This window comes from Muscardinus avellanarius (genome assembly GCF_963383645.1).
Source record: "Muscardinus avellanarius genome assembly, chromosome: 21".
NCBI classification, from domain to species: Eukaryota; Metazoa; Chordata; class Mammalia; order Rodentia; family Gliridae; genus Muscardinus; species Muscardinus avellanarius.
Window position 1 is genome coordinate 20902796 of NC_137807.1, and position 13537 is coordinate 20916332.

Consider the following 13537-nt stretch of genomic DNA (forward strand, 5'->3'; position numbering starts at 1 on the left):
TATATATACATAAATACATATATAAGTATTTATATACATATATATGCAGTTATATATACATGCACATATATACACCCTGGTGTATATATGTTATATATACATGCACATATATACACCAGGGTGTATATATGTGCATGTATATATTTATAACCCATATATAAGTTTTCATGTAATACACACATATACACATATTATATGTATATATACACACACACCATATATACACCATATATATGGTGTGTGTGTGTGTCTGTGTGTGTATGTTTGGAAATTGAACCCAGAGGCATTCTACCTCTGAGCTATACCCCCAGTCCTATTATTAATTAATTAATTTATTTATTTATTTATTTTGCAGTACTGGGGATGGAACCCAGGGGCATTCTACCTCTGAGCTACACCCCTGCCCTATTTTTTTTATTCTTTATTTTGAAACAGGGTCTCACCAAGTTGCAGAGGGCCTCGCTAAGTAGCTGAGGCTGGCTGCGAACCACCATCCTCCTGTCTCAGCCTCCCAATACTGTGATTACAGGTGTGCGCCAACACGCCTAGTCTTTCCCTGTTTGGGACCTGAAAGCCCCGTGTCCCAGGGACCTCAGGCCTGCACAGATCCATGCGGCTCTGAAACCAGAGAGATGGGCTTCAAATCAAGGCACATTCAATAACCTAACGGGCTGCAATCCGCAAACTATGTCAGCGAAACAGATGATCAAGATGGAAGGACGAAGGTCTGCTGAAACTGAATCAGGATGCTGAGCCTCCCGGGAGGGACTCTGACTGTTGAGGGAAATTGCTACAAAGGCCAGGCGCGGTGGCGCACGCTTGTCATCCCCGCGCTTGGGAGGCTGAGACAGGAGGATCGCGCAGGTTCGAAGCCAGCCACGCTGGCTTAAGAGACCCTGCTTCCAAATAAAAAAATATAAAAATAGGTACTGGGAGTATAGCCCGGAGGTAGAAGGGCTTCCAGGAACCGCAGTACCACCAAAAAAAAAAAAAGAAAAAAAAATTGCTACAAAGGACATGGTGGGCGGAGGGGGCAGCTGAAAAATGTGACCAGGCAGCAGAGGCCACCAGAAATCTGAGAATGTCTTCTACAAGGACCAGAGAGCAAATATTAAATATTGTAGACCTGGCAGAAAATAGAGGTAAAATGGGATGTTTGGGTGTGTATGAATATATATACACAGATAAATGAACATATATATATATATATATATATAATTGGATATATGTGAATATATGTTCAATGTAAGCGCAATCCTTTTCAAACATCAAACAACACTCTTTACTCGTGGACAATAATAAAACAAAACCAAACAAAATAAGACAAGCATAGGAGGCGGGCTGGATCCGGTCGAGGGCCCAGTTTACCAATTTTGGATTTATATCAATATTACATTTTTTTATTTTGATCTGATTAAAGTTTGCTATGACTTTAACCCTTCCTTCCTTCCTTCCTTTCTTTCTGCGGTACTGCGGATGGAGTCCAGGGACATTCTACCTCCGAGCTACATCTCTAACCCTATCTTTTATTCTTTATTTTGAAACAGGGTCTCACTGAGTTGCAGAGGGCCTCAGCAAGTAGCTGAGGCTGTTCTCGAACCGCGATCCTCCTGTCTCGGCCTATCCGAATGCTGGGATGACAAGCGTGCGCCACCATGCCCGGCGTGGACTTCATCTCTTTTACAAATTATGCCGAAGCTCAATTTTAGAGAGACGGTGGGGGAGCAAACACAGAGACATGTTGAGCACTGGAAGGGGAGCTCAGGGGTGGAGCTGGCCTACTACGCGTGAGGCTCAGGGTCTGACCCCCAGCCCTACAAAAACAAACAAAATAGCTCATCATGATTGGCAAATAAGACGTGAAAAGACATTTTTTCTTTAAATGATGCTGGGCATGGTGGCACACACCAAAATTCCAGTGACTAGGGAGGCTGAGACAGGAAGATCTCCAGTTCGAGGCTAGCCTGGGCAACTTCGTGAGGCCCTGTCTCATAAAAAAAGAAAAGTAAAAGGGCTGGGGATTCGGCTCAGTGGTAGAGTTCTCCTGCATCCAAGCACCCCTTGAGTTCAATCCCCAGAACCCAAACATATGTATTCATATTTACATAGAGATTCTGAGGATTGAACCCAGGGGTATTCTGCCTCCAAGCTACACCCCCAACCAGTCCTATTTTATTTTATTTTATTTTTGTGGGTCTGGAGGTGGAACCCAGGAGCATTCTACCTCTGAGATATACCCCTTGCCCTTTTTATTCCTTATTTTGAAACAGGATCTCAGAGTTGCGGAGGACCTGACTAGGTAGCTGAGGCTGTCCGCGAGCCGCGATTCTCCTGCCTCAGCCTCCCGAATACTAGGATTACAAACATCACCACGCTCGGTTTATTTTTTATTTTGAAATAGGCTACTACCAAGTTCTGAGGCTCACCTTAAGTTACGGAGGCTGACCTCAAACCTATGATCCTCCTCTCTCAGCCTCCCAAATACTGGAATTACAGGCATGTGCTATTGTGCCTGTTTTAAGGTCCCTCCCCCGCCCCCTCCCACTTGGCCAGGCATGGTGGCACATGCTTGTAATCCCAGCATTCAGGAGGCTGAAACCAGAGGATTGTGGTTCACAGACAGCTTCAGCTACTTAGCGAGGCCCTTCTCAACTCAGTGAGACCCTGTTTCAAAAATAAAAAATAAAAAGAACAAAAAAATAGGACCGGGAATGTAGCTCAGAGGTAGAATACCCCTGGGTCCCATTCCTAGTAACTCACACACACACACACACACACACACACACACACACACACACACCATTAAAAAAAATCCCACTTGGTCTAACTCTGTAGAATTTTCCTTTTTGATGAACCCCCACCCCCCAAAGCAGATAAACTTGTCAGGATGGTGGCGTACACCTGTAATCTCAGTACTTAGGAGGCTGAGACAGTAGGATCACAAGTCTGAGGTGTGGCAACTTAAAAAGACCCTGACTGGACTGGAAATAAAAAATAAAATAGGGAGCATAACTCAGAGCTATGCCCTGGGTTCAATCCCTGGAATCCCTAGAATGAAGACACACACACACACACACACACACACACACACACACACACACACAGAAGGCAGGCCGGCGGGAACCCAATGAGGGGGCTTAAGAGGGACAACTAGGCCGTGGCCTTACAGAACTTAGTACCTGGCTGGCAGGGGTCGTCGGTCTAAGCTCCCTAAGATGGCGGCGGCCGCCCGCTGGGCTGGGCAGCCTGGCCCTCCCTCCTCGGCCAACCAAGACCGGCCCCTTCAGGGAGAAGACCCACTTTGCCTCCCGCCTGTGATGTACCATCCGTCACAACCTTGATTATTTGCTGGCAAATTGGGACATCCATGTTTGGGACCAGTTACGACTCCGGTCTTTACCTCCTCTGGCAGGAGGCTGTGTTAATATTGAATCGATTCGCCCCTACATCATCCTTTAAAAAAAAAAAAAAGTCTCTTCAAATAAAGCCAAGAGTGAGGCCACCTGCTCCATGGTCGTGGCTGGGGAGAGGGGGCCCCAAGGTGGCCGTGCACACCAAAGGCCCTCATTGGACCATCTTCCCAGGGCTTATTAATTCCTTGCGATGTCTCTTGGAAGCAGGGCTGACGCGCGGTGACAAATGCCCCCAATTAAGGGCGCTGGGGACGGAGCCAGGGCAATCAGTCTTTCGGGCACTAATGGGGACCTTGGGCTGTTACTTGATCACCGCTGGGAATTCATGGTCCGGAAGATGCTCCAGGCCCGAGTGAGCTTTGAAGCTGAGCCAGGATCCTCAACTGGGAGTCACGGAAGAAGGAAGGGACCCGGGAGGGAGGCGAGGCCCTGACACGAGATAGCCATTCTGGGTTAGCCTCCTGGGACCACTGCCAGACTCCCTGGGTTCAAATCTCAGCACTATGGGTGTATTCATTTCGAGTCACCCCTCCATGCCAGTCTGGTATGGAGCTATATTTCTATTTTCTGTATTTCTATCTTTCTAATAAACTTCTTTAAATCTTCAAACAAAACAATAAAAATCTCAGCATTATCCACTATGACATTTGTGACCTTGGATAATTTTTTTTTTCTTTCTTGTGGTACAAGGGGTGGAACCCAAGGGCATTCTACCTCTGAGCTATATGCCCGGTCCTATTTTATAGGACTTTATTTCCAAACAGGGTCTTGCTGAGTTGCTGAGAGGCTCACTAAGTTGCTCAGGCTGAGTTTAAACCTGTGATCCTCCTGTCTCAAACTCCCAAGTACCGAGGTCACAGGCATGGCCCATTACACGCAGTTCTTTTTTGGTTTTGATTTGCTAATATGGTACTAGGGATTGAATCCAGGGGCATTCTACCTCCGAGCGACACCCCCAGCTTTATGTTTTACTCTTTATTTTGAAACAGGGGCTCACTGAGTTGCAGAGGGCCTAAGTAGCTGCGGCTGTCCTTGAACTGCAATCTCCCCCCCTTAATCCCAAATGCTGGGATTCTAAGTGTGCGCCACCACGCCCGGCAAAGTCTTTCTTTTTCTTTAACTAGAGCCCGGCAGACGCACAGCTTGGGTGAAGGGAAACAGGTGTGGAAGGATACCAAACCTCTTGATGACAAATGGTAGCCGGGCAGGCGGCGGACTGTGTGCCATCCTGAGCCTCAGAGGAGGCAGTAAGACGTCCTTTATCCATTTTGAACACAGAGGGCCAAGCTCTGATTTAAATTTTAAAATCCTCAGGCTTGGGGATGCAACTTGGTGGAGAAGGCCTTGCCTAGCCTATGCAAGGGTCACGCCCCAGCCCCGCCATAAATAAATAAGTCAATGAATGTTGGCATTCTCTCTTCAAAAGTCAGGGGCGGCAGGCTCACAGGGACAAGACCCCAGGCCAGCAGGATCCTAGAGACAGGAGCTACAGGTGGTCTTTGATAAGGGCAGGGAGAGGGAGGAGGGGCAGCTCTCGGAGCTATTTAGTGGGGGCAGGGATTGAGATTTGGGGACAGCTTTGTTCTTAGCAAGAATGGATGAATACAGCTTCCAGCATGAATCAAATAATTGACTAAAGGGCTTAGTGCAAACCTTTCTCTATTGCACAGAAAGCAAATAATGTTTCCTTTGGGGCGACGACAAAGGTCAAAGTCATGAATCAAAAGGGAACGAGAAGAAATTTTTTAAAAAAAAATGAGCCACGGAGCCCGGCCCCGGGGGGGCGGAGCTCACCTTCCTGGGTCCCTTTTGCTCTTGGAGGCAGGTGCGGGCATCTGCCATCCACAGACGTTATTTACTAGCAGTGATTACAGCAATTACCTATCTCAGTTGTTGGGGTTGCTTCTGGCTCCGAATTAGTTTGTTTCCAGTGAAAACATTTCATGGGAATTAATTAGTCATGGGCTCAGAGAGAACAGATGTCACTAGATTGACCCCACCCCTCGACATGCCCACCTGGTCCTCTAAGTCTTAACAAATCGTGACCCCAGAGACCACGGTCTTCCAATCTCTGGTACCAGGAGCACAAGTCCGGTGCCAGAAATGGGATGTCCTGTTTTTAAATGGGTGCCATAGAGTTTTTACATTTAAAAAATTCTTTCAGATATAAGGTCTGAAGTTGTTTCTATCAATGCAGTTGGCAGAGGGCATCGTGCCCTTAGGAGGTAAGAAGCTGGGGTCCCCGGGCAGCAGAGGCCTCGCACTAGCTCCCAGGAGCTCCTGGACAGCCGAGGCAGGCTTTGAACCCCAGACACAGGCTGCTGTTTCTTCAGGGCTGCAGGCATCTTCTGTGTTTGGGATGGGCAGGAGCCCCATGATTCTCTTAGGGTTCAAGGTGGTGGGGCTGTGGGTTTGGGGTACACACAGAGAGAAAATGCTCTAAGAAAACCACTCAAGGAGCCGGGCGTGGAGGCTCACGCTTGTCATCCCAGCATTCAGGAGGCTGAGACAGGAGGATTGCGGTTCACGGACAGCCTCAGCTACTTAGTGAGGCCCTCTGCAACTCAGTGAGACCCTGTTTCCAAATAAAGAATAATAAATAGGGCTGGGGGTGTAGATCAGAGGTAGAATGCCCCCTGGGGTCCCGTCACCAAAGCACCACTCACAGTCTTATAGAGCTTGGTATTCAGCACATCCAGGCTTCTGTGCTGACTGGACAATAGAATCTGGTCATTTTTCTTGTAAGCCCTTCTAGGCATAGCCTCCTCTGATCAGTAGCTTTCTATGGCTCCCTATCACTCCAGGGATCAAGCCCAAACTCCTGAGCCAGGCTCACTAAACTGTATTCATGAGCTGGTTCCAGCCTCCGTCACCAGCCCTACCCCCTTTACCCTTACAACCTGGGCACTTTATACCCCAACAATACCAAATGCCAAATGGGGGAGGGGATAAGAGGATGTAGGGGTGGAATCTAGAAATCGGTGGTTTAGTTCTCAGAAGTGCAGCTACATTTATTTCAGCACTGCCAAGACACTAAGGAAAAGCTGGGACATAACAGGAGCTTGAGAAATATCTTCAGTACACTAACCAGGCATACCAGATTGCCCGGGTGTGGAACTGCTGGCGTTCACAGCATCCAGACGTGGCTTGCTGTGTGCCCCTGGTACTGCGCTCAGCCTCTCAGGGCCTGCATCCTCTCTAGTAAAATGGGTTGGACCCAGGAAGAGCCACCTGCGGGGGCTGTGGCAAAGACCATCCAAAATAATGGGCTCACTGTTGTTACCAAACCTCACCTGCAAGTCCCGCCAGTGAGCCCCAAGTTTATCCCTTCTTGCCATCCATAACACCCGCCAACCCAGGGGACCCTTGCCTCTGGCCCCGGAAGGTGTGTCGGCTGCCAAAGGTTCCCATTATCCCTCTGAAACCTAGTCTCCAACCAGAAGAGTGGTCCTCTAACCCATGGAGGGGGTGCTCCTGCGTGCTGCTCAAACTCTGCCAATGCAAGGCCGCTACTCAGGCCTCCAAGGCCAGGATCAGAGCCTGCTGAGGGGTTAGGCCAGTGCCGGGGCCAGCGAGGCCGGGATCGGAGCCTGCCGTGAGGCAAGGCCGGTGCTGGAGCCTCCGAGGCTGGGATCAGAGCCTGCTGAGGGGTTAGGCAGGTGCTTGGGCCAGCGGCCGGCATCGGAGCTTTCCGTGAGGCAAGGCCGCTATTGAGGCCTCCGAAGCCAGGATCGGAGCCTGCCGAGGGGTTAGGCCGGTGCTGGAGCTAGCAAGGCCGGCATCGGAGCCTGCCATGAGACAAGGCCAGTGCTGGGGCCTCTGAGGCCGGGATTGGAGCCAGCTGAGGGGTTAGGCCGGTGTGGGGGCCAGTGAGACCAGAATCGGGGCCTCCCATGAGGCAAGGCTGCTGCTTGAGCCAGCGAGGTCTGGATCAGTCCACCGGGTAGCCAGGCCACAACTGGGGCCATCAAGAGTGGGATCGGTATTTGCAATGCGGCATGCACAGAGAAATATCGCAGAAAATTAAAACCAGATGCTTACCCTAATCAGCAATAACTAGGAGGAAAGGGGCAACAGGAAGTGGTCGAGCTATAGAAAGGGCCCTATAGTGAAGCAATTAAGGTGACCAATCAGAGGGTATGGAATAGGGGAGGATGGAGCCTCTTTAAAACGCAGGAGGTACATAAACACATGTATCAAAGTTAATCACCAAACAAGCAGGGGATCGAGGGAGGGGGAGGAAATGGGATGGGGACTGGATGAGGGCTAATTGAATGATGTGTGCTTGTATATCCTCTCAAGTCTTGTATTCCAATGTGATGTATGATTACAATTCACCAATAAAAATAAATTTTAAAAAAAAACTGCCAATGGCTTCTCACCATGTTTGGAGTAAGATCTAAACCTTCCAGGCCCTGTGTGTTCTGGTTCCTCCTCCTCCTCCTCCTCTTCCTCTTTCTTTCTCCTCCTCCTCCTCTTCCTCTTTCTTTCTCCTCCTCCTCCTCCTCCTCTTTCCTCCTCCTTCTCTTCCTCCTCCTCCTCTTTCTCCTCCTCTTCCTCCTCCTCTTCCTCCTCCTCCTCCTGCTTCTCCTCCTCCTCCTCCTTCTCTTGCTTCTCCTCCTCCTCCTTCTCCTCCTCTTCCTTTTTCTCCTCCTCCTCTTTCTCCTCCTCTTCTTCCTCTTCCTCCTCCTCTCTCCTCCTCCTCTTTTTCCCCTCCTCCTCCTCTCTTCCTCCTCTTTCTCCTCTCCCTCCTCCTCCTCCTCCTCCTCCTCCTCCTCCTCCTCCTCCTCCCAAGTCAGCAGAGCTGGCCACTGAGCTTTTAAAAGAGACACCCCTGCACTTTCCATCCCAGACCCCCAATCATTTCTCTTCTCCCCCAAATTCAGGTGCAGAATGGCTCCACCAACGTGTATCATAGTCTTTTCCATCAGATGCAAATCCCGCGAGGGCGGAGCCCACACCTGCCTTTCCCAGCAGCCTTCCTCTCTCCAACACATCACGTGACACCCAGGAGCTGGCCAGACCCAGTGGATGGATATGTAAACAGATAGATACACAGACTTGCTCAGCGCCACGCCCAGAATTCAAGAAGCAGCCAAGAACAAGGTTAGGTGGTTCCCTCTCCCTCCCCCACCTGCCTGTGCCCCTGGCCTCTGTCCCAAGAGCCTTCAGGCTAAAGACAAATGCCACACATCAGAGGGGCAGACAGCAATGCCCAGTGTGACTGCCACTTTATTTGCCCGGCTCTACTCAGGCATCCGGGACACAAGTGCTGTGAGCTGAAGCAACTGTGGCCTGACCTCTGGTCCACGCCAGCCCATCTTTATAACGATCTCCATGACAACCGCATCAGAAAGCCAAGGCTGTGGGTTTCCTTTGATAGGAGCCGGATGCGGAGAGCGGGGAAGAAGAACTTTCAGAAGAATGAGGCTCTTTGATTCTGCTCTAGCCGGCTTCGTTAAATACCACCACTTCCCAAGAACACACAGTGTTCGCCCTGCAGAGAGAGAGTTCTTATGAATACTCTCTACAAAGGGAAAAAGAAGAAAAATGGACCAAAAAGCACTGTGGCTCCCCTGCAGGCACGTTCACCTGCGGAGAAGGGAGGCTCAGCTGCGGCGGTGGAAGGGAAGCCGGGCACATGTTCCCCTGCCAAGAGCATGGCGTAGACTCTAGGTGCGTCTATGCCTACCCGAGGGATCCAGTGGGCCCTGCGCACCTGCTCGGCCAAGTAGGCAGGGAGACGCATAGGAAGCTGCAGGTGCGACGTGCAGAATCAAAGTTTGGGGTTTGAATCTTGGCTCTGACTTTGGTTGCCAAGTCATCTTGCCGACCCCAATCACAACCGCTAGACCAAATTTCCTAGTCTGTGAAATGGGTGCCTCAGTGCCTCCCGTCCCTGGGGGTCTCATGACGATTAAAGAAGGGGATGCCTCTGGCACAGGGGGCTATGCTTTTCTAACACAGCCACGGGGAGAAGAAAATGGCCAGCCGCCTGGTTTGCCTGGGACCGAGGGCTGGCCCAGGCCGGCAAAGTCCCAGATGAGCCAGGATGGCCGGCCACCCCAGTAGAGGATGGCTTGATACGTGATGGGAGGCTCATAGCATCTCCGAGACAGATGGGCCTTAATATGTCTTCTGGCTTTAGGGAGCTTTGTCTATCTGTCGTTCTTTCCCCAAAACCACAAATGTGGTCTCATTCATCAGATGAAGCTGGATTAGAGGATGTGCTATGGGAACCAGGGAAGGCAGGGAGCCATCCCGGCAGGGAGACGGCAGATGAGAGAACTGACCGCGGGGTGTGTCCTGGGCTGGGACCTGGGACGGGAAGAGGGTGTTAATAAAGACATGGGGAGATTGGAACAAGGTCTGAGTTTAGTATTTTTCTGAAGGTCGCTAGCCTACTCTAAATGTTTTATTTGATGGATAGAAACTGATGCCAGGACAGGAGAAGGAGGAAATGCCTGTTTCCACAGCCTCCCGCTGCCTCTCCCTTCCTCCTAGGGACGTGCTGGCCATCCTGAGCTCTTCAGCCAGGGGCTGCAGGGCAGAGCACTGGGTTTGGAGTCGGGGAACATGGGTTCCCAGGGTTCCCAGGCCTGGTTCTGCCTCTGAGTGGCTAAGTGACCTTGGGCCTCTGACCCTCGCTTTCTTCTTCTCTAAAAAGAAGGTAACAAGCCTACTGAACTCAGTGGAAACGCATCCGTTGTGTGCAAAGGTCTGGGGGAAGCTTAGGAGAGGACGCAGTGCAGCTCCTGCCTCAGGAACTTACGGTGTGGTTGGGGAGTCAGTCTCAAAGGTACAGACCGCCTGTCGGAGGTCTTGAAGGTGGCCCTGGCTGAGGCCAAAAGACAGAAGACAGAGGAGGAGGATAGAGGGGAGGGTCCCTCCTAGCAGGAAAGGAGGTGGACCCAGCAGGGCTCAGCACAAATGGATATCCATAGGAAATGTGCGGCGTACATGGAGACACCAAATGATGAACCCAGCACTGAAAGCAGGGCTCAGAACCTCGCTGGCCTCTCAGATCCCTCAGGGGACCAGTAGCAACTCATTCCCTGCTACATTACTTACCTCTGAGCCGTCTCCCCTGCCGCAGGATCCACACACATCACTCAGCACCAGCTGCCATGAACCACGCTCTACAGCAGACACAGCCACACTCAACATGTCTGCTGAGGGCCCATCCACCCACAGGCCTCCTCCACAGAAGACAGGTACTGTGGACTCATCTGAATCCTGGTTTTGCTGCCATCTAGCCGTGGGACCTCAGGGGAGTCACTGTACCTCTCTGCAACCCAGTCACTTCCCATGTGAGAAAGATGGCACCAGGGCTGGGTATAAAACAAGTAAGATGATGTACACTGGGCTTAGCCATCCTAAAGACACCAGGTGATGGCAGCCAAAGAAGACCGGCATATGGAGGCTGGGGTTCCAGAAAGTGGTAGGCAGAGGTCAACAGGAAACTTGATCAACATCGTTGGCATCTGGATAGGCAGGTAGATGGCCAGTGTGTCATAACTGATGTTGACAGGAGCTGACTGTACATCGGCACTGTTACTGTTTTATACCCAGCTGTGATATCATGGAGCTCAGACATATCCCCTGCCATCAGCCCCCCAGCCCCAGTTTGTTCAAGCTCTGCACACAGACACACTCTGCCTCCCCTCAGGAGGAGGAAACAGGTTCTCTCATTCCTTTATCTGTCTTGGCTTTCCCAGACTCACAAGTGCCCATCTCCTTGCAGGTCTCTGAAAGCTGGAGTTGGTGCCGTGGCCTACTGACTGCACTGTCTCCCATGACAGCATCCTCCCAGCCCAGGACTTGAGGGGACCCAGGATGCCCACCTGGCTGTGCACTTTCTCCAGCTCCTCCTTGCTCACTGACGTCTTTCCATCCTCCATGGTCGCTAGCAACAGCTGCACGTCCGCCAACAGCGCGTGCGTCCTCCTGAGGTCCTTCCGAAGTCGCTTCTCCACATCGAAGTCCCGGTGGCCAATCTGGGAAGCAGAAGGAAGGCTAGTGGGTGAGCTTCGGGGGCAAGGCAGCAGCTGGGGTGTCAGAGTCCTCCAGAAACGAGTTCCCTGGGTCCGCATCTTGCCCCTGCCGCTCATACGGCATGATTTCACACAAGACCCGTCTCCTCCCCGAACCTCAGCCTACTCATTTGCCAAACAGGACTGGCACCAACTGCACGGAGCTACTGCAAAAACGAGACACGTGCTTAGCATTGTGCCTGGACCAGAGTCAGCGAACAAGAAAGACGAGTCTTCATTGACAGTGTCATCACAGCTGACCAGCTCCAGAGTCCGTCTGCTGCATCTTTTGCAAGCCACCAGGAGGACTTTGCTCCTCTCCTAAGAGACTCCCAGGCCGGGTGAGAGTCTCAGAAGCTGGACAGACTCTATTTAGAGAGGTCAGGATAGCCAGGGACCAGCAAGGATAAGGGGGACTCCGGAGGACTATTAATATTATCCATCCTGGTGTTGTCTAGTGTGTCGATAATGTATTGAGCTGCACACACAGGCTAGAGCATGCTTCTCGACATGTGTGTCGACGACAATCTACATTATGTGGGGGATACTTTGCTTCTCTGCCTGAATGTGACGTCCCCAGATAGCCAAAGTGCTCCTTTTGGAGAAATCAGAGCATTTCTGTGCCTTGAGCTGGTCCCCCTGAACCAGTACAAGAACAGACAAGTGAGGTCATTTTCTGCAGAGGGAATATGGCCCAGAAGTGAGCATGCAGGCACATTCCTTCCCCCAGAATTCTACCGACAGGGGTGCAGGGGTCAAGGGACAGGAATGAACCACTTCCTAGACCAAGCACCAGGAAGATGAAGGTACAGCCTTACGACTTACTCCCAGTAACTCTAGCCAACGTATCAGTGAACAAAACAGGAGGTTCAGAGTCACGTGGCACGCCAGAAGCCCTCTGTCTCCCCAAGAAACAGTACTTGACATAAGTCACATTGGATTAGAATTCCCGGAAGAGCCAGGCGTGGTGGTGCACACTTGTGATCCCAGCGCTTGGGAGGATGAGACAGGAGGATCACACAGGTTCAAAGCCAACCTCAGCTACTTAGTGAGGCACTCAGCAACTTAGTGAGACCCTGTTTCCAAATAAAATATATAAAATAGGTCAGGGGTGTAGCCCAGACATAGAGGACCCTGGGTCCCATCCCCAAGACCACACACACACACACACACACACACACACACACACACACAGAGAATTCCCAGAAGAAACCAACAGCCTCTTCCCTGGGCTTTCCAAGAGACTAAAGCAAAGAACATGATACTCTCAATAAGATGTGGAGTTAATAAAGAAAATGGGGTACAGTACCATAAAACCAACCCCCAGGAATTGGTTTTTACATACTAGGAATCCGTGCCTTTGTATCAAAGGCTAACCATCTCTTAGGATGCACAGAATGTCCCAGAATATTCTATGGAACTGAGACAGAGGCTTACACTTGAGACCCCAGATCACCATTTGCTGCTGGTGGGGCCCTTGACTAAGTTATACTATGTCTCCCTGGCTCTGAGTCTCCTTGTCTAAAAGAAGAGAGAATAGAAAATAATCCCTGCTGTTGTGCTGAGATAAAGCAAGGATTCCGTGTGATAATGGATAGCAGAGGACTGCGCTTGCTGTCGAGCGCTTTGCAAATAAAAAGGGTCGTGAGCACTGTCCGATGGCGGAAGATGCGCCTCTGCAGATGCGATGTCACCGTTTCTCTACCGCTGCTTTTGAAGTCTTTGAAAAATGAGATGGTTCTTAGAATACAGCCACATTTCTTTCTCGAATGTATTGCTTTGGTAAAGCTAAGACGCTGGCCTGTGATTCTATATGGAGCATTTCTGCCTGGGAAGAGGTAATTTTAGTAAGATGTCCTATGAGAGGTGCATTTTTCTCTTTAACTAAAAAAAAAAAAGTGTTGTGAAGGCACAGAGGAGCATCATTGTCTTGCTCAGGGTGGGACGGGATCTGGAGGTAGGAGCACGCTCCTCCCAGCTAGGGGAGGTGCAGGGATATTATGCCAGGCAGGAGAGCTGCGTGAACAAAGGCATTTGCAAGAAGGAGCAGCCTGGTGCTTGCGCTTGGGTGATGGGCACGATGCTACAGCC

At 50.7% G+C, this 13537-nt stretch overlaps 1 protein-coding gene across 1 annotated transcript in view; it reads right to left on the minus strand.

Annotated features, from left to right (window-relative positions):
* MYO18B (myosin XVIIIB) overlaps positions 1 to 13537 on the minus strand; it is a gene marked incomplete at both ends in the record, with an annotated part of 248379 nt that overhangs the window by 98562 nt on the left and 136280 nt on the right. Inside the window, one exon of the mRNA XM_080717797.1 lies at positions 11258 to 11410. Within this exon, the coding sequence (XP_080573923.1) occupies positions 11258 to 11410 (153 nt within the window). The remainder of the gene's footprint in view (positions 1 to 11257; positions 11411 to 13537) is intronic.